Source organism: Rhamphochromis longiceps, linkage group LG14 (assembly GCF_057381845.1).
Source record: "Rhamphochromis longiceps isolate RC_006_pf linkage group LG14, R_longiceps_female_GT1.1, whole genome shotgun sequence".
Classification (NCBI taxonomy): Eukaryota; Metazoa; Chordata; class Actinopteri; order Cichliformes; family Cichlidae; genus Rhamphochromis; species Rhamphochromis longiceps.
The window spans coordinates 24,945,494-24,965,607 of NC_140570.1; the positions used below are offsets into that span (position 1 = coordinate 24,945,494).

The 20,114-nt window shown below is 39.3% G+C and overlaps 1 protein-coding gene across 1 annotated transcript; it reads left to right on the plus strand.

Moving 5' to 3' along the window:
* The first annotated feature begins 1,756 nt into the window (after positions 1-1,756).
* LOC146654124 (uncharacterized) lies at positions 1,757-16,869 on the plus strand. The gene is made up of 13 exons (XM_085429287.1): positions 1,757-1,943; positions 3,522-3,656; positions 4,523-4,717; positions 5,020-5,121; positions 5,293-5,504; positions 6,100-6,122; positions 10,030-10,130; positions 12,777-12,868; positions 13,395-13,621; positions 15,211-15,370; positions 16,210-16,372; positions 16,494-16,547; positions 16,622-16,869. The coding sequence occupies exons 1-13, from the start codon at positions 1,757-1,759 to the stop codon at positions 16,867-16,869; spliced, it is 1,899 nt and encodes a 632-aa protein (XP_085285413.1).
* Positions 16,870-20,114: the final 3,245 nt, after the last annotated feature.

Genomic DNA, 20,114 nt, shown 5'->3' on the forward strand with positions numbered 1-20,114 from the left:
AAAAAACAAAAAACAAAACACCTGGATCACCTGTATGGAGAAAACCCTGCTTTGATATTACTGAACCCGTGTTGTAAATGAAGGTTTATGATGGCTGTACATTTTTAAGCAAACACATTGTGTGTGTGTGTGTGTGTGTGTGTGTGTGTGTGTGTGTGTGTGTGTGTGTGTGTGTGTGTGTGTGTGTGTGTGTGTGTGTGTGTGTGTGTGTGCGCATAAGCCACCTTGATTCTGTGATGACTAATTGCCCATTTTTGGGCAATATCACAAGGGAGGTGTGGTTTTAAAACAGTTTAGACTGAGCTGTTTGCTTCTTTTGCATCTCACTTTTAGAGACAATGTGCGGTCGGAATTTCCTAAAATGTTTACAGATGTTCTCGCTCTGGGCTCTAGGCTTTGGTAGGCTACTTCATTCCTTTGCCAAAATTGAATATTTTGAATTAAACATTGTTACGTTAATAATGCTTCCATCTCCCGTCTTTCAGTTTTGCTGATTTTTGGCATCACCACTGTCTGTGGTAAGTAAGGTTTTTTTTCCTGAAAATTAGAGACCACTTGTTCTATACAGCTTATACTGTGCAGATATTGTGTATCCTGAACTCTGTATGTGTGTGCGTGTGTGTGGACGCAGAGGATGCATGTATTTATTTGTTATTCATTTTTTATATTGCTATCTATCTATCTATCTATCTATCTATCTATCTATCTATCTATCTATCTATCTATCTATCTATCTATCTATCTATCTATCTATCTATCTATCTATCTCTGTGTGTGTGTGTGTATATATATATATATATATATATATATATATATATATATATATATATATATATATATATATATATATATATATCTTTATGTGAAAAGACAACAGCAGAAGAACTAGCTTTCTGTTTCCATCTGTTCCCTTTCCCCCCTCTCTCTCTCTGTCTGTGCACTCTTCTGTGGTTTTGTCGTGACTAATGTACAGTGGAAAAAGGCAGTCGATTGTTGCTTTTGAACAGATACTTTTGTAATATTTATCAAATTGTATCACGCTAGACAATGACATGGCATAAGCTTTGAATTTGGAAATATTGAATCTATTTATTCAGAAAAACAGATTTAACGGGTTTTAGTTTGTTAATACAAATTATTCACAGCTTTGAATGTTTGCTTGTCCACAGAGCCTGCAGGCTCCAATAATAATTGTCATCGGTGAGTCACCTCTGCCTTACTGTGAAAATGTGTGATGCTTATTTTTACCATTTGATCATCATTGCAAGTTAAGTGCTGTTCAGTGAGTGTCACTGAGGTTCCCTACAAGAAAAGAATTAACAAATGAGGCTGTCATGCCTGTTCAAACAAAAGGCGCGAGTTGGATTTGTTGAAATTGGTGTTGCATGCTTGTCCACCTTTGTTTTTTAATGGCTGAATAATGACTAAACATTTGTCCATTCTCTGGTCTCTTGCTGCTTAAGTGTGCATTAACGATTTGACCACATCTGTCAGTTCAGGTTTAACCTCTGCTTCAACCGTAGTACCTTCACCATCCACTTCATTAAAGTAATTTATCTTTCCACTTCTGATCATCATATTCACTTCACTCATTAGAGCCCACACTTCTGACACCACTTGTCAGTTTGACCGGCAGTATCTTTTAGGTTCAAACAAAAGGCATCTTCCACAAACTAATAAAATACAATAAAGGTAATGAAACCACTTGTTTTCCCTGCAGAGGAAGATATACTTTTATATCTGACTGCCAGCAATAATGTCCAGGCTTTGGTCATCTATGCTTTTCAGAAAAGACTGTAATGGAACATGGTATGACATCAAAGAGGCTACATGCTGTGAAAACAGACTTCACCCTGGTGCAAGCCTGTCTTGTTGTGGAAATGAGCCTTACAGTCCTGGAACAGCCACTTGTTGTAAACAGCAACACAGACACACTGTCACAGGTAATGAATTTATAAGATAGAAAACTGGAATGTAAAAAAAAAAGAAAAAAGAATAGAATAGTAATATTAAAAAGTCATCAGCTGGTATTAAAATAGGTTATATGTTTCCACATATTCAGATCTATTCTTGAAGGTCTTTTTCTCACTTCTGAGAACATTTGTGTATCACTCAACCTTGCATTATGGGTATTAAGCAGATAAAGGTTTTTCTTTTTTAGCAAACAAAAATTGCTAGACACCTACAGTGCTGATGTGATGGTTGAGAGGGAAAGCTTACACTATTTTGTTGCAACCATCATAAAGTACGGGGAGATGTGAGGAAACAGAAGTACAGTGCATCAGGAAAGTATTCATAGCGCTTCACTTGTTCCACATTTTGTCATATTGCAATCTTTACCAATAGATTAAATTCATTTTCACCCCAACATTCTACAGCTAACACCCCAAAGTGACAAAGTAGAAAAATAGTTTGCCTGAAATTCTTGCAAATTCATTAAAAATAAATAAAATAAATGATAACATATACATGTACAAGTATTCACATCCTTCACTCAATACGTTTGAAGCTCCGTATTGAGTCTTATTGAGTATGATTTTTAGACAGTTTGTCATATTATTCTTCCCAGAAACTCTTAAGCTCCATTGGGTTGGACAGGGACCATATGTACACAGTCATTTTCAGATATGTACAATTAGATTTAAATCTGGTTTCTGACTTTCCTAATTAAAGACATTCACATACTGGTCCCAAAGCCACTCCTTTGCTGTCTTGGCTGTGTGCTTAAGATTGTTGTCCTGTTGGAAAATTAACCATTGCCCCTTCTCCAGTCTCTGCTGCCGAAAAACATCCACACAACGTGATACTGCCACCTCCATGCTTTTCTGTAGTGATGGTGTTAACCAAGTAATTAGTGGTGCCTAGTTTCCTCCAGATATGATGTTTGGCATTCAGGCCAAAGAGGCAAATCTTTGTTTCATCAGACCAGGGAATGGTTTCTCGTGGTCTGAGAGTCCTTCAGGGGACAGCCACTCCAGGCAGGCTGTCATGTGCCTTTTACTGAGGAGTGGCTTCTGTCTGGTCATTCTACCAGACAGGCCCGATCAGTGGAGTGCTGCGGAAATGTTTGTCCTTCTAGAAGGTTCTCCTCTCTCCACACTGCAACACTGGAGCTCTGTGAAAGTGATTATCAGGTTCTTCGTCACCTCCCTAACTAAGGCCTTTCTGCCCTGACCACTCAGATTGGTGGGGCGGCCAACTCTAAGAAGAGCCCTGGTGATTCCAAACTTCTTCCATTAATGTGCTCATTGGGACCTTCAATGCTGAAGAAATTTTTCTGTACTCTTCCCCATATCTGTGTCTTGATACAATTTTGTTTCATAGGTGTGAATATTTTCCAGATGCACTGTGGCTGTCTCGATGCTGCTCAAGTAAAAGAAGCAAAAGAAAACAAAACAGTTTTTAGATTGAACTGAGTTTCTTTGAAGTTGTGAACTTTCTAATCGTGATTTGATGCACTTGTAATAACACTCTTTCAGCAGTTACATTAAGGTACTGGTGTCTGCATCCTGTTTTTACAGCCAGAGTTACACAGGGTCTTAGTGAAAAGGTATCCAGCTGCTGTGAACTGAAGGCTTACAATCCAGTGAATGAAATATGTTGCCAGTCAGCCATCATAGCAAAACCTTCACCAATGGCTGAGTGTTGTGGTAAAGGTGAGTAGATGCACTGATGGAAAGCATTAATTAAATCAATTCTAAAGTATACAATGTAAATATGGAATTATGTTTTCTCCATCACTAAGTTTTGAGTGTCTGCAAATTTGTAGTTGTTTGAGTATTAAATCGTGAGATTCAGTTAAGGTGCAAACTGAAAGACATAGGAAACTGCAAGGTGGTGTCAAGAGAGAATATAACTAGCCACCATCAGATGGCAGACTTTGGAAATCAAGAGAAATGACTGAAGGCAGAGAAAATGATTAAGTGGTGGCTTGATGCATGCTCAATCATTCAGGTAAGGGAATGCCAACATTTTCATTGGGAGAAACTTTTTGTCACTCATCCAAGTGATTTCTTCAGTCTCAGCTGACTGCTGGTTTCCCCAACCTTATAAGTAATACATCTGCATAATGACAGGCACTATCACCACTGACTAACAATGGGTCATGAGGGCGGTTTCATGATCATTATTATGCAAATTGTCATGACCATTAAGTCAAAGGAGCTTGCAAAGAAAAGCGTCTGGACAAGAACCCTAGCAAGTATAAAGCTAATATAACGGTGGAAGTATTACTAAGGGACATAACTAGATTGAACTGAAATCAGTGATTGTCTCTTGAAACAGTCATAATGAGATGCATCAGGGCACTCGTTTGGGAAGTTATTATGAGGCACTTTCTAAATGAACTTTAATTTAAAAGGTCAACAAGACATAAAAACTGAATGTACAGAATATACAGTAAAACATGATTAGAAAACACACACACACTTAAAGGTTTACCAACATTGCAGCAGCTTGACAGCTTAGCTATGGTTAAGGTAAATTAAGAAAGCAAAAACCAAAACATATTTTCTTTTCACAGATGTTTTTGATAGGGTCAAGCAGTTGTGTTGTGGTTCACCTGATATTAAGATGATTCTGATGAGAAATTCCAGTCACCATCAGTGCTGTGGTCACAGCCAGTATGACACCGAGACTCAGTGCTGTTGTTCAAATGAGAAGAGGCTGGAAGTATACCCAAAGATTTCATCCTGCTGTCTCAGGGACTCCACTTCAGGTCAACACAGCATATCACACTGTGTAGAATAGATTTAATAAAATCTAAATCTGAAAGTTTTTGCAGTTTGCATCATACTTTACATGTTAGACCAAGACAAGAAAGTCATTTCATGGACTAGAAATAAAAAAAAAAGTCTTATCCCTCAAGACTATCTGCACTAGATATGCCATGTCTTTAATGTTGCATATACTTAAAAAAAATCTTTGTGGAAGTATGATAGCTGTCACAGAGTATTTAAAGGAAGCCAATGTTAATTACTGTGAGTAATGAAATTGTGTTGACTGTCTTTTCAACTACAGCTCATTTATGTGGAAATGAGACCTATGACAAAAACACACAACTATGCTGTCAGTCAACTGTTATTGACAAACATTCACCGAATCACAGATGCTGTGACAAAAGTAAGTGAAGCTGAAAAAACAGAAAAGTATTTCACTGAATATACAGTAGATGATTAGGAAGATTATTCACCAAATGAAGAACATACAGACATCTTTAAAAAGCTCCATATTAGTTTAGCTATGATTAAAGTTCAAGTGTTTCAGTTTTTGATATCTGTATCTTTTCCACAGGGGCGTATGATGGGGAAAAGGAGCTGTGTTGTGGTCCAATTAGTGATAAGAAGATCCTGACAAGGAACTCCCCAGGTCACATGTGCTGTCATCAAGGCCAGTTCAACAGCAAGACTGAGTGTTGCTGCTGGAAGGATGATGGTGCTGAGATACAACCGAGGAATTCATCTTGCTGTAAGTCGTGTATATTTGAATGGCATAACTTGCCAAAGGCAGCTTAATGCACATCTTAAAATTCGATTTAAAAGTATGCTCTTCATTTTATATTTTATATTTAAATCATGAAAACTGAATACAGTTTTATTTTAGTGTTGGGAACAGTTTCATCATATTTGTAATGAAATCAACTCATAGACCACAGCGCTTATCGCATTACATACTTATAATCAGATTAAATGCAATAAAAAATTGTTACTATATTATCGTTTTAATCAAAATCCTTTGTGCTTCATGTTCACAGGTATGCAACAAGAGGTAAGTGTTATGTTTTCCAAGGAAGGAAGTTGTAAATAATTAAACTGAAAATAACAGACAAGCGCCACTCAAGGGCAAAAAAAACAAAGAAACACAACAAAACCAAAAAGATGTTCACAAAAAAATGTCTGTTAACCGAAAACATGCTTTTATCCACAGTATGTGGCTATAGAAGGGCTCCCAAAAGTTCTCTTTTGCCTTTGCCTATAGAGTCAGCTTGGCAGTACCCAAGTCCAAAGTCCATACTATTTTATTTATTGTGTGTGTGTGTGTGTGTGTGTGTGTGTGTGTGTGTGTGTGTGTGTGTGTGTGTGTGTGTGTGTGTGTGTCCAGGCACCTGTGCTCCAACCCAACTGGTAAGTTAACTGTGGCTTTGACCTATTATTATCCACTTATCTATACATACACACATACAAACATTATATATATACATTATATATACAAGCATTTTCTTAACCAACCATCCACTGCTTTGTTGACAGCACTACAAATCTTTGGACTTCTCTCAATGAGCTTCATGATGTAGTCACCTGAAATGGTTCTCACTTCACAGTTGTGCCTTGTCAGGGTTCATTTGTGAAATTTCTTGCCTTCTTAATGGGGTTAGGACCATTAGTTATGCTGTGCAGAAGTCAGGTTGGTACACAGCTGACAGCCCTAATTTAAAAACTGTTAGAATTCATATTATGGCAAGAACCAATCAGCTAAGTAAAGAGAAACAACAGTCCATCATTACTTTAAGAACGGAAGGTCAGTCAGTCTGGAAAACTGCTAAAACTTTGACTGTGTCCCCAAGTGCAGTCAAAAACCCAGCAAATTAGATTACATGAAGACCGCCCCAGGAAAGGAAGACCAAGGGTCACCTCTGCTGCTGAGGAAAAATTCATCCAAGTCGCCAACTTAAGAAATTACAAGTTAACAGCACCTCAGATCAGAGCCCAGATAAATGCCACACAGAGCTCGAGACCCATCTTTACATCACCTGTTCAGAGGACACTGTGCAAATCAGGTCTTTATGGTCAAATAGCTGCTAAAAAACACTACTAAGGAAAGGCAATAAGCAGAAGAGATTTGTGTGGGAAAAGAAAAACAATCAATGGGCATTAGACCAGTGGAAATCTGTGCTTTGGTCTGATGAGTCCAAATTTGAGAGCTTTGGTTCCACTCACCATGTCTTTGTACAATGTGGAAAAGGTCAAAGGCTCCCACCTTGAAGCATGGAGGAGGTATGACGGTGTGGGGGTGCTTTGCTGGTGACACTGTTGGGGATTTATTCAAAGTTGAAGGAACATTGAACCAGCACGGCTACCACAGCATCCTGCAGCGACATGCCATCCCATCCGGTTTGCGTTTAGTTGGGCCATCATTTATTTATCAACAGGACATTGACTCCAAACACACCTGCATGCTGTGTAAGGGCTATTTGACCAAGAAGGAGAGTGATGTAGTGCTGCAACAGATGGTGTGCCCTCCACAATCACCTGACCTAAACCCAATCGAGATGGTTTAGGCCGAGGTGAACCTCAGAGTCAAGGAAAAAGGGCCAACAAGTGCTCAGCATCTGTGGGAACTCTGTCAAGAATGTTGGAAAACCATTTCAGATGACTACCTCATGAAGCTTGTCGAAAGAATGCAATGAGTGTGCAAAGCAGTAATCAAAGTAAAGGGTGGCTATTTTGAAGAATCTAAAATATAAAACATGTTTTGAGTTATTTCACAGTTTTTTGTTTACGACATAATTCCATATGTGTTGATACCAGTGTTGGGCAAGTTACTTTGAAAAAGTAATTAATTATAGTTACTAGTTACTTCTTCAAAAAAGTAACTGAGTTAGTAACTGAGTTACAAGATTCTAAAAGTAATTAATTACTTGAAAAGTAACTATTGCGTTACTTTTAAAAATATGTTTAACCCTCTGGGGTTCAGGGTATAACTGGCCATTTTTAACTACTTTTGATGTTTTCTCAACATTTCACCTTTAAAAACTATTTACTTTGCCTTGTTTGGTATCATTGTTTTCAGCACAACCTCACGTGTCTGAATTTACAGTTCTATTTTCATTTGACATACTGTATTAACACAATTGATCTAAAATCAGACAAAAAACATAAAATTCGAGTAGAAAAAAGTTATAATTTTTACTGTAACAACCACAAACATGTTTAATGAATCATATTTCATAAGTTTAAATGCAAATATAAATTGTCAATTTTAAAATCATATGCACAAGTTTTGCAAACAACAAACTTATTTGCAGCCATTTACCTTTTACCCCTTTTTTAAGGTTCAAGGTTCTTTATTTGTCACATGCATAGTTATACAAGTATAACACACAGTGAAATGTAGCCTGACACGCTCCTCGACATGTGCAAAAATAGGGGGGGGGGGGGCTGTAGAGGAAGAACATATATATATATATATATATATATATATATATATATATAGTATATACATTGGGTGAATGTGCAGTAGTAGCAGCAAGCAGGTGAATTCTGTACATTAATAAGAATAGACATCTGACTATTTTACAGGATAGACAATATAAACATATTTAAAATTAAAGGAATTTGAAATGTACCATTAAATAACCATTTCAAACTATTTACATAACAATCAGGTGTTCTGCATTCAGTAAGATGCCACAAATTATTTGTGCCACTTCAAAAATTTCTGTCCACTATATAAAGGAGAACATCACAGCCTGATGCCTGTAGGTCTGACAGCAGCAGGTGTATCACTCCTCTTCTCTACCTGGAGACAGCAATCGCCTTACTGTTCTGACACACAACACAAAGCAATCCACAACACCACACACTAACTGCACACTCCAACCACGCTAAACGTCGCAAATCTCTCACATCTCAAAACTCACTCTCTCTCTTTTTCTGCTGCCTCTCTCTCTCTCTCTCTCTCTCTCTCTCTCTCTCGGTCTAAAACTTCCCCCTCTTCCTAAACAACCAAATGTCATGTTGCCATATCATTTTTGATTGGTCATTTTTTGGGGTCATAAGCAGAGAGTGTTTGCTAGCGCTGACCTTAGACAGTAAACATGACAACACAATTTAAAAACTGCTATATATCACCTTTTTGCTTTGTCATCTTGAAGTGATCATGTGATTAGCTTACCACGACTACTTTATTCTTCCTCAGTCAAACAGCAGCACTCATGCGATTGTCTTGCCCCCTAGCTACAGGTGTTGTGCCAGAAAGTGACCGTGGCCCGCGGGAGCCCGCAGAGCTGCTTAAAGCTGTGGAGCCCAGCTTATTTACAGCTACTTCCTTACAACTGATATAAGATGCGATAAGCTGAACACAGCTTCAGCCGTCTGTTTGTTGAAAAACAGTAACGCGACCGCACCGTATTTTCTTGTTAGTAACGGTAACGGCATTGTAACGATAGAAATAGTAATTAGTTAGATTACTCGTTACTGAAAAAAGCAACACCGTTAGTAACGCCGTTACTTGTAATGCAGTTATTCCTATCACTGGTTGATACATAGTTTTGATGCCTTCAGTGAGAATCTACAACGTAACTCATGCAAATTAAAAAAAAAAAACATTAAATGAGAAGGTGTGTCCAAACTTTTGACTGCTAGTGTATCTGGGGCTGCGGGGTCGATGTAGTGCATCTCAGACATCAACTGACAGGTCACCAGCATATCACAGCTTTATTTTTGTCAACAATGATATTTATGACATTTATGACTTAATGCTTTAATATTAAAAATGGCTTTAATCTGTTTATGAGGCACTTTTCATAGGTTAGGAATTTAAGTCCTTTTAGGCACTGAAACTATTTGGTTAGGTTTGGGGTTAAAATACATCTTTGCAATTTCCTGCAAATTTTAAAGTGATGAGAGGATGGGGAGCAGGCGAGAACACAGCTGGGACGTAACGAGGTGGGGAGGAGACCAAAACTGAAGATAGTGACACAAGACACAGACTGTCATTAGTAAAAAAGTAAATAGAAGAGAGACACGGAGACGCAGATTCGACACTTAGACATGGAAACATGAGACGAGGCGAGGTGAGGCACAGGAACAGAAATCCGGAGGGCTAAATATAATACAACAGAAAACAATAATTCAATGAATAAAACTTAAAAACACTGGGTCACAGACCCACGACAGTGACAATGGCATAGATGCCACATGACACCTTGTGTATATCTGTGAGAGGCTTTGAAAACTTAGCATAGTATTTATGCGATGTTGACTGTTTTTGTGTTTTTGTTTATTTTTACCTGTTTTTGCATATCCGCAGCACTGAACCAAACACACATCTCTGTCGGTCATCATGCTACAATCCAAAAGAGTACCACTGCTGTGAAAGAAACCAAAAGCCTCACTGGTTCTGTACCTCAGGTATCACTGTCTGTTTGTTTTGGTTTTGCAGCTGTCGTGTCAGTTACTATCACGTAAAAATTACATAACCCTGTGGTTCTAACTTTGCAGCTTTTGGAAGAGAAAGTGGAACTGGATCACAGCCCAAACTCCAACAAAGCAGTTAGAACTTAGTGAGCAGTTTATTTTGCTCTACTGGTGTAAAAACAAAGAGTTGTTTTCAGCATAAATTTCCCCTACAGAGCACATTGTGCCATTTGTTCTTGTGATGTTAGCTCACTGTGGAAAACTCTTCAAGTAATAAAGTGTGAAGACAAAATATGCCCCTAGTAATATCATTTTATATACTGTAATACTAAACTAACTCTTTCTAAAACTGAGAATAATGCCTTGGGAGTTTATCAAATGATGAAACAAAGAAATACTATCTTGTCTTCTATTTGTATTTGTAAAATCCTATATGCTCATTTTTAGTTAAATGTGTGCATTAAAGAGGGTTTTGTGTCATGAACCAGAGGTTCATGCAAGATATGGACCCTATGTAGACTCAAACCCAACTTAACTTTTCACAAGACTTTATTTACACAGCAGAAGAAGAGTGAGGTAAACATGAATATACACCAGCTGAGAGCAGACTATCATGGAATCAGAATCAGAATCAGAAAGGGTTTTATTGCCAAATGTTGAGCGGGTTTACAACATTAGGAAATTGCTGGAGAGCCACTGGGAGAGAATAATTAATCACAGAGAGTCACTAATAGTGAATGACCCTGGAAACCCAACAACACCGGCTGGAAAATCCCAGACACTGTCATGGAATATGACAGTTTTATATTTGGAAAAACATAATGTGAAGCTATAGTTGCAAGGGAACACCCTGACTAATATTTTCTCAAACATGTTCCATGCTCTGAGTAAATGTTATTTTCTTTCCTTTCTCAGATCCTTTTTTTCCCCTGTTATGTCTTTCCTGATGTAACTGAGTTCAGCATTTATGAGAAGTTTCTTTTTTTTTTTTTTCTTTTTTTTTTCTTTCTTTTTCCTTCATTTGCACATTAAAATGAGAACCCATTTCTTCCACTCAGTAATGAGATCTAGGACTTGGTGTTTTTTAACGGGTGCCGTCTAAATGCCAGATAGGTATCTGGAATGAAATGCACCTCACAAACATTGCGTATGCCATGCGTCAGCCTTTATACAGTTTAATGTAGTGCTTCACTGTTCATTGTTCATGTTTAAATTAATAAGCTGGCAATAGAGTTTTACATTATATATCGCGTCAGTGATTCATTGTGCATGTTCAAATTAATAGGCCAAGAAATGAAAAGGAAGACGCAGCCCTACTTCCATTCCTAATGTTAGTCTCACAGATTTCCCAGCTGTCTCGTGTTTTTGTCCCAGGTGTGACAGAAATACAGGAAAATAATCTGCTTCTCTGTAATTGGGCAAATCCACACTGTTGTCATTGTGGACAGAACGATGTTGGCTTTCTCTGTAGATATGTTCATTAAAGTGACTTCCTGTCTTTCAGAGCTCATCATTCCTACAGATTAGCAGCAGCTGTTTTTGTTTCATCATTAAAGTCAGTCCTACAATCAGTTTACTCCTGCGTCCAGTCAGGCCTGCAGCACTTCTTCTGCTTCCAGCAATATTTCAGCTAAGGATGTTTTCAGTTGTGATGATTAAAGAGATTCTGAATAATCGATTGTGCGTTAACTTCCAAAGTAACACAGTGCATTTGATGTTTTGCCAAAGAATGACTTCTTCTGAGTGGTATATGGCAGAGGAGGAAGGGGAAAAACTTGATTGTTGTATTTATTCCCAGCCATCCATAAATCCATCCGTTTATCCACTTTCTACCCCAATCCAAAGCCGCTTCACGGGGTCAGCACCCTTCCAGCTAAAATGTATAATTTGCCCAAACTTTCTGTCTAGTGCTTTTAATTTTTCCTTCATAGAGTTGTCGTCAGTCAATACATAGGGAAAATGTTAGTTTCAGTAAGAACTGGGCAAGTGGCCCATTACAGCAGCAGACCTGGGTAACTTTGATATGGAATTGTTCTGCAGCTGTTTGTAAATGTTTGCCAGCGTTATGGTTTCTGATTTATTTCAGGCTCCTCAGAAGTCTGATATTTATTGGACGGCAGATATTGTTTTGTGGTGCAGTAATTAAGGAGCTAGCAGTCAAGGGGATTGTATGGGAGAAGAGGCAGAGCCCAGAAGCTTTGGGAGGAAGCAACAACGAAATCATTTGCCTGCTGTTGCTTACCAGGGCTGAAGCCGACGTAGCAAAGATTCTGCAACACAATTGATTGTGCAGCAAGTTGAAGCTTGTTTTGCTTGGTGGTGTACAGATGCATCCACCGGTATCATCTTAGCATAAAACTTCATATTTCGACCAATCAAAATGTTCAGAATCACCTGTGTATGTGGGAAAGCACTGCAGGAAACTGCACTGTGAGTTTGAAGCTTTTGCACAATTTCATCCAACAATGCAAACCAGTAAATTATACATTTCAGGAACTTCCAAAGAAAGTGTGGAAGAGAGTCTTCATTGATTTCCTTACCAAGCGCCAGCTTTAGAGACATACGATACTTTACAAGCATGAGAAGTTTCTAACTCCTGTCCTCTCTCCACCCTTCCAACCCTCACACCTCTATGTTTAGGTCAAATCAAGGCAACACCCACTGTGTATAATCCACACATACAAGTCTGCTGTGATGGATGTATCTCTGCGTGGAAGCCTTGGATGGATCAGGTAATAATCAAATTGTTTTTCCTTGTCTTGTTTGTTTTGTTGTTCTGTCTCTGGGCCTCATTTTTAGTTATAATAGAAAGGTCAAAAGTTTTAATTTGTGTCTCTGGGGGAAAAAAAAATCCTTTTCCAATGACAGTGATAGACTTAAAGCAACGTTTTCTTTCAAAAAAAAAAAAAAATTATATGTATGTATTAGGAGAATTTTGGAAGAATTTTTAATAAGATTGTTAATGGGTAAAATGATGGGCAACACATTTCATTATTAAATGAAATGTGTTGTGTCACATCCTAATTAGGATGTAGAGCTGACAGCAGTGGAAAAGAGAGATTCTAGGAAAAAATTCTGCTTTACTGACCCTTTGATGAGAGAGCTCAGAGCTCCACCCCGCTCCTTTTATACAATAACTGAGGGTGTTTTTCGATCTGTCTAAAACTCATCGAACGGCCTCAGTATTCGCTACTACTAATGCAAAAGGGCCAAAAGGCATTTCTGAACAATTTACTGTATTATCTCTGATTCTTCAAGTGCTGTGGAGAGACGCCGTACGGCTCGGGACAATGTGGAGTTCTCTGTTGTAATAACACCTTGTACGAGGACAGAGTCGATGGACAGGAATGTTCAGAGATGGGTATTCCTTACAACCCGGCCAAAGGGACTATATGTTGTTCTCAGTTTCACGGCAGCCCAGGACAACACTGCTGTGGGACAGAAATTTACCGGCCTGATGTTGAGATTTGCTGCAATGGACACAGGTGATTTTGTGTGTGTGTGTGTGTGTGTGTGTGTGTGTGTGTGTGTGTGTGTGTGTGTGTGTGTGTGTGTGTGTTGCTGATAAAATCTAGTGAAAAGGGATGGGTTTTTTTCCCATTCCTTATTCATCAGCTTCGTATGTAACAGTGTTTGATTTTAGGTCAGTGGGCAGTTAATTTTAATGCATCTTGTGCTGGTTGAGGGGAAACCCAGAAGGGAGAGGCAAAGGAAATGTCTTGCATTCCAGTAGAAGGTCTTTTCTTTATCGAAATTCCAGCTGTGCATAACACTGTCCCACCTTTGTTTACTTTCAGGCACCATTGTGCTCTGGTCTAATGTGATAAAGCATTCTTTTTTTCTTTTCTTTTTGCCTGTCCCGTTTGGCTCTTTTGCCATCAGAATTGTTGTCTAAAGGCAAAGAAAGATGCCCAACGGATTTACTTTACCAAATTGACCATCCCAGCCTTGCCGTAATGGTCCATTTGATTCACCTTTTATTGTTTATTTTATTTTCACTTACTGAATACGGGATAGACTTGACTGGGGGAAAGAAGGGGAGAAAGAAAGAGGGAAAGAGAAACAGCTGAGAAGAGGGACGGGGGAGAAGGGCAAAAACCATAAACCAACAGAACGGGCAGAGAAAAAAAATGCATATATCAATCACCTGGATCACCTGCTGAGAAAGAAAAAAGAAAACAAGCAGAAGTGATAAAGCATTCTTCTGTATCGGTCCATGTGGTTTCTGACTCGGTTTGGTGCCATATGGGTTAAAGTTTGCAGTTAAACTGTCTGTGTTTGCATCATTCAATAGTCTGGATATTCTATGGCCTGAAAACATTTGTGGCAGCTACTTTTCTTTCGGTCTCAGTTTTAGTATTGGTGGAGCAGGTTGTATCCTGAATGCTCTCATTAAGCGTATTTTCAACTGCAGAGTCTGTCAGAGTGGGTGATGACAGCAACACTGAGTATGAATATATTATGTGTGAACAGTGAGAGCTGAAGCTGCAGTTCTGATTCTCTGCTTTCAGTGTACAGCCTGTGTAATAACTGTGTTGAAGAAGTGGATAAATATCTTCCAGGCTGACATCCAACAATATACATAAGGACATGTCTCACTCAGCCTCTTATAAACTTATCTTGCACTCCTTATTTCAATGAGGAATGATCATTCAGAAGACTTGAATATGATTTACTAAGCTACAGAAATTAATTGATCCTTTTGATTAGTCTCTGATGACACATGATGGCAGAATGGAATTATGGTGAAGATAGAGGCTTGGACGGAGCTTTAAGTGACTTGAGGGACACAGAGATGGGTTCCTGGAAAGGAAAATAATGGAAAAGCCCACAGATTTAAAGCACACAGGGTGGAGTCTGATTGGCTCAAAGAAGGCAGGTAAGAAGAACACTGGACTAGTGTAATGATGTCAGTATTGAATTTGACAGTGTGGGAAATTGGAAGTCATGCAAAGAATTGACTAGCAGGCAAACACCCAGAAAACCAGAGAAATGTTGTAATTGCAGATCTTCATTATTTAACTTATGCATAAGCTTCATTTGATATTAATGTGTCCCTCTGTTTTCCAACCAGACATCCCAAATCAGAAAACATTCACTGCTGTGGGGTCAAAGCCTACAACATTAAAGATCCACAGATGAAGTGCTGTGCAGGAACACTGTACACGCTGACATCATTACATAAGCATGGAGGGGACCTGCAGTGCTGCGGATCCACTCTGCAAGAGCCACAGGTAGTTTATCAGTAATGATGTATATAATATAATTATCATGTTATCTGACCATTTCTCGTGCATCCTATTCATGCCATGAGAACTTATTTGAGATAAACGATATGAATTTCAGGGGCAGGACGACACGTCACACACTCCACTTCAGGTTATATCTCTATAAATGGCTCACATGCTTGTTTGTTCTCATTTCCATGCCCCACCGTCCATCCATCAGTTTTTCACACCCTCTCATCATTATCAGGGGATCTGTGAGGTTCAGAAGCCACTGAGAATCTGTCACTGAGCCGTTCTCTGCACTGCAGTCTTTAATTTTGACACTTTGTTTTTTCTTCTCTTTTTTTTTCTCCAAAAGCATTTTGAATTTCCTTTCTTACTTGTGACACCTCTCAATAACCAGTTAAGCATTAAATCTAGAATATATGCCTACTCTACAGTGAAGGAAAACAACACCTTGTAATGCATTGGCTCCCAAGGCTGCTTTCATGGACACAGCTTGTCCGGCTGTCACACAAATAGTTGATAAATGCATCCAGGAGAAGATTACTGTACTTTATAAAAGTCAGTCCGAAGAATCCTTTACAGATCATTTCAAAAAAGAGGAGGATCTCCAGTCTGAACCTAAACACAACAATTTATAATTCAATATAACCAAACCATCATTATTAGGCTTTGCAAGCCAAACTATGCAGTTGCTGCCAAGGCCCCAGTAAGACCAATACTAAAACATTTTTTATATTTAGTGATATATTTAGTGTATATCTGACAGTCAGAATACCTTCAGCATAAGGAATATTACACCTGTCTTTAGAAACTTAACTAACATCTCTTTTCACTACCAGGACATTTGCTGCTCAAGTGAGGAGGAAGAGGTGATCTACTCTGCCAAGACAGGGTTTAGATGCTGTGGTCACCTCTATTACAACACCACCCTGTGGTCATGCTGTGCTGGGAGGCTGAGATCAATCCATGAACCAGGACAGGGTCAAAGAAAGATGATTAATGGTTTGTTTTGTCTCCTTAGATGTCCTTTCCATGCAGTAGAACTTCATTTGACGTCATTTTAATTTGATTGCAAAGCCCAGATCCTGCATTTTACCAATAACATGTATAATGTTGTTTTCAGAATCCAGAGTCCTATCTGTGAATAACCTGAACAAAACAGATCTTTGCCAAAAAAGTAAGTCTTTTTTTAACATAAAAAATGCTGATGTTTTGGTTTGTAATGCCATGGCTTTATGTATCTTTGTTTAGTGCACATTGGGACTGTGGAAAGTGTGTCTCAGCAGAGCGTTGTGTTTGGGAATGTGCTGACGGTTCATGGTATGGAGGCCGAAGCTCTGCCTTTTCCTTACGTCCTGGAAACAGATGATCGCTGCAGCTTCCCTAAACTGATTCTTGGGAAGACCTACTTCTTTAACAAAGTTAATGTTTTCACTGATTTCAATCATGACTCTGTTCTTCAGTCACTCCATTTCATTATTTCCAAATGTTCACCTTAGGTCACCATTGGCTGATTTATACATGGGCAGTCCTGATGAGTTACTCTATTCTCTGACAAAGTACTAATTTTGTATTTTTATTTTGTGCTTGCAATATTGGGTTTTTCACTCTCTTGAATGTATTACATATTACTGCATTGTTATACATTGGTCTGTTAGCAATAGTGATGCTATCCTAAAAAGACATACCTAATCTGTCCTTTGTTTTTTGTGTATTATTAGAGCCATTAGTAATGGTTGATTCTCACAATTAAATCAAAAAACTCCTTATGTACCGTCTGTAACCGTAATGTCTTTACCTGATTTAGAAACAGTAATGCATTACAGAAAAATGCCATTACAGAATGCATTATTTTTAAATTGTTACACTTAACACTGCTTACTTATGCATTTAAAATAATTACATACATAATATTACTAAAACTGCAGCATCAGTTACATGTGACTCTGCACATAACTAGTCAAACCCTGCCATTCCTCCACTCTCAGAAAATCTGTTCACTGAGATGACTAAGTAAAATTTTTGAAATCACTGAGAACATTGTAGCTTTTTACTGAAATATTTACTGAGTTTCACATTGTACTCACTCACATAACTTAAGACAGTTATTACTACTGTGACACAGCCCAGTTGTATTTAAGTATACAGTGTATGCAATAATACGATGAAACTATTAACTTCAGAAGTCTAAAAAAAAAACAAAACTTAAGTTTCTTCTTGATTCTTGTTAGCATGGAATCAACAGTTGCTGACTTCTTACAGCACTATAAAATGTAGCTTCATAAAATATTAGCATATGGCTCATTTTTTATTTTTAAGCTATTTTCTTGCACTGAAACAAATTATAATACATAATTTAAAAAATGTTTGACCTTGACCCACATAATCAAATGTATGCATATACTGTAAATGGCATAATTTATTTTGATAGCTAAAGCTAGTGAATGTTAACCACTGAGTTGCCAATGCCATGAATGCTACTATGCTGTACCACCCAGAGGTCCCACTGAAAAGACCATGAAAGTATTTTCTTTTCATAAACAGCTGTTTTTATTCTTACTTTTTCTATTGGAATGTAATTTCTATAAGGCCTCAGTGCACAGACACAGTAGTGGGGATGGCAGATGTTTGGGCTTTGTAGTACTGTCTCGATACTGCATGTTTGACTTTGCATGTTTGTGTTTATTTTGTGGCCTAATGTTCTTATGATTTAAGCTTTAAATAAATAACATATTTTGCTTTATCCTATTGAGTTGATGATCTTTTTTTTTTTTTTTTGCCTGTCCCATTTGGTTCTTTAGCCATCAGAATTGTTGTCTGAAGACCAACAAGGATACCCAATGGATTTACTTTGCCAAATTGATCTTCGTGGCATTGCCGTATTGGTCCATTTGGTCGATCTTTGTTTTTATTATTTATTATATTTTATTTTCAGATGTTACAGATGGGACAGACATGAGTGAGGGATAGGAAAGGGAGAAAGAAAGAGGAAGGAAAGGAAAAACAGAAGGGGAGAGGGACAGTGAGAAAGGGGGGGGAGAAAAAAAATAAGAATCTCCTGGATCACCTGTTGAGAGAAGAATAGAAAACAAGCAAAAAAACAAAAAAAAAAACAAAGCAACATACTAAACACAACACCATCGCATTAATCTAGCTAAGTGTAAACAGCAGTAAATACTAAATATTCAATGTTGTTGTGCAGTACGCAGGACAGATGTGCTTCGAAGTAGTAGCCAAGAAAGGTGTAATTTAAGTCTACGAGCAGTGAACACCCGTGTGCATACCTGTGTGGATCAGCGTGCTTGTATTCCAAAGGTTTCTCCATGTAACGATCTGCTAGGGAGTGTGGGGGGGGGCATAGCCCCGTCCTCCAGGGTATGAAGCAGGTATGGAGGAGATCAAAACTCCAGACATCCAGAGGCCCCCAGAACACAAGAGACCAAGGAAGACCAACAGAGGGGCAGCCGCGCCACTGTTCCAGTAAGAGCTGAGGAGAGTCCCAGATGAGGGCTCACTCAGCTGCCGCGGAGCAGAAGCCAGGGGGAGTTGCAGTGACGCGCCCGTGAGCTCCGCCGGCAGCCAGCTGTGCCTGAGTGACCGAGCCCCAGGCCGAGAGGCCGGGGGCACCCCACCTCCAAAGGGGCCCGAGCGAGCCCCAGGCCCCAGGCCCCGACAAGCGGCCGCCAAGGAGTGAGCCGGTGTGTACCCGGACGCCCACCCCCAGACACAAAGAACCACCAACACACCGACACCTGAGGGAGTCCGCCACCGGCAGGGGAAGTGGTGGAGGGGTGGAGATAGGCCTCCAAACCTTGGAGGGCCTGAGGTGTCCCCAGAGAGGTGGTGTCTGATACCCAACCTGACATATAGACACAGAAATACAGGCACACACAGACACAAACATCCATTCCCCCCCTCATGCTCTCATATGCACTCACTCCACACTCAACCAACGTGGAGACAGACATAAAGAGACGCTGTACATACGATCACACTCCCCAAGCGTACTCTACAAACCGGGTCTAGGTACCCTTGCCCCTGGAGGGGGGAACTGCACCCAGACCCAGGTGGTGTTACCCTTTTCCCTGCGGTGGGGAGAGGCAGACCGCCCCGACTCCGTAGCAGCAGGGAGGCCCCACACTCCAGACCGCAGTCGGACGGCCAACTCCTCCTAGCCCTCCCGCTCCAGCAGGCCGCAGAGAATGGGGGTGGGAGAAGACTCCAAACCTCCCTCCACCCGCTCATTGAGTTGATGATCTTGCCATTGGCAGAGGTTTTTTTTTTTTACTAAAAAAGTGCTTTCATTACAGACTTTATGTTTAACATGCAATGTTTGCAAAAAAGTTGAAACATTTATTTTAACTAGTTTTGAACTTTTAAATAGTCCACAATAAATGTTAAAGAGGATTCTGCACCTTTCTCAGATCAGATTCATTAATCTGAGAAAGGTTCTGAGAAAGCCATTACTTTGGCTGCATCTATAAATGTATTACTGGTACATCTGGTACACGTTTTAGGTCAGAAAAGTGGTATTCAAGCATTAGTGTACACCAGGGGCGGAGCGTGGGGGTGGCTTACTGGGCTTAAGCCCGGGTTGATTTTTCAGAAAGCCCAGGGTCTTTTGGAGTGTAATTTTTTCATAGTTAGATGCCTGGCTGACACTGTATAAAACAAAAACTACACACAATATTCGAAGCACATAGTGCACACTGTGGGAATTTATGACTGTGCGTAAATCCCCCCT

Bases quoted from the DNA above. Each gene is read 5' to 3' on its own strand.
- LOC146654124 (XM_085429287.1), top strand. From the start codon at position 1,757: ATGTCCAGGCTTTGGTCATCTATGCTTTTCAGAAAAGACTGTAATGGA. The intron at 1,944-3,521 runs GTAATGAATTTA...CTGTTTTTACAG, and splicing joins ACACAGACACACTGTCACAG to CCAGAGTTACACAGGGTCTT. The intron at 12,869-13,394 runs GTAATAATCAAA...TGATTCTTCAAG, and splicing joins GGAAGCCTTGGATGGATCAG to TGCTGTGGAGAGACGCCGTA.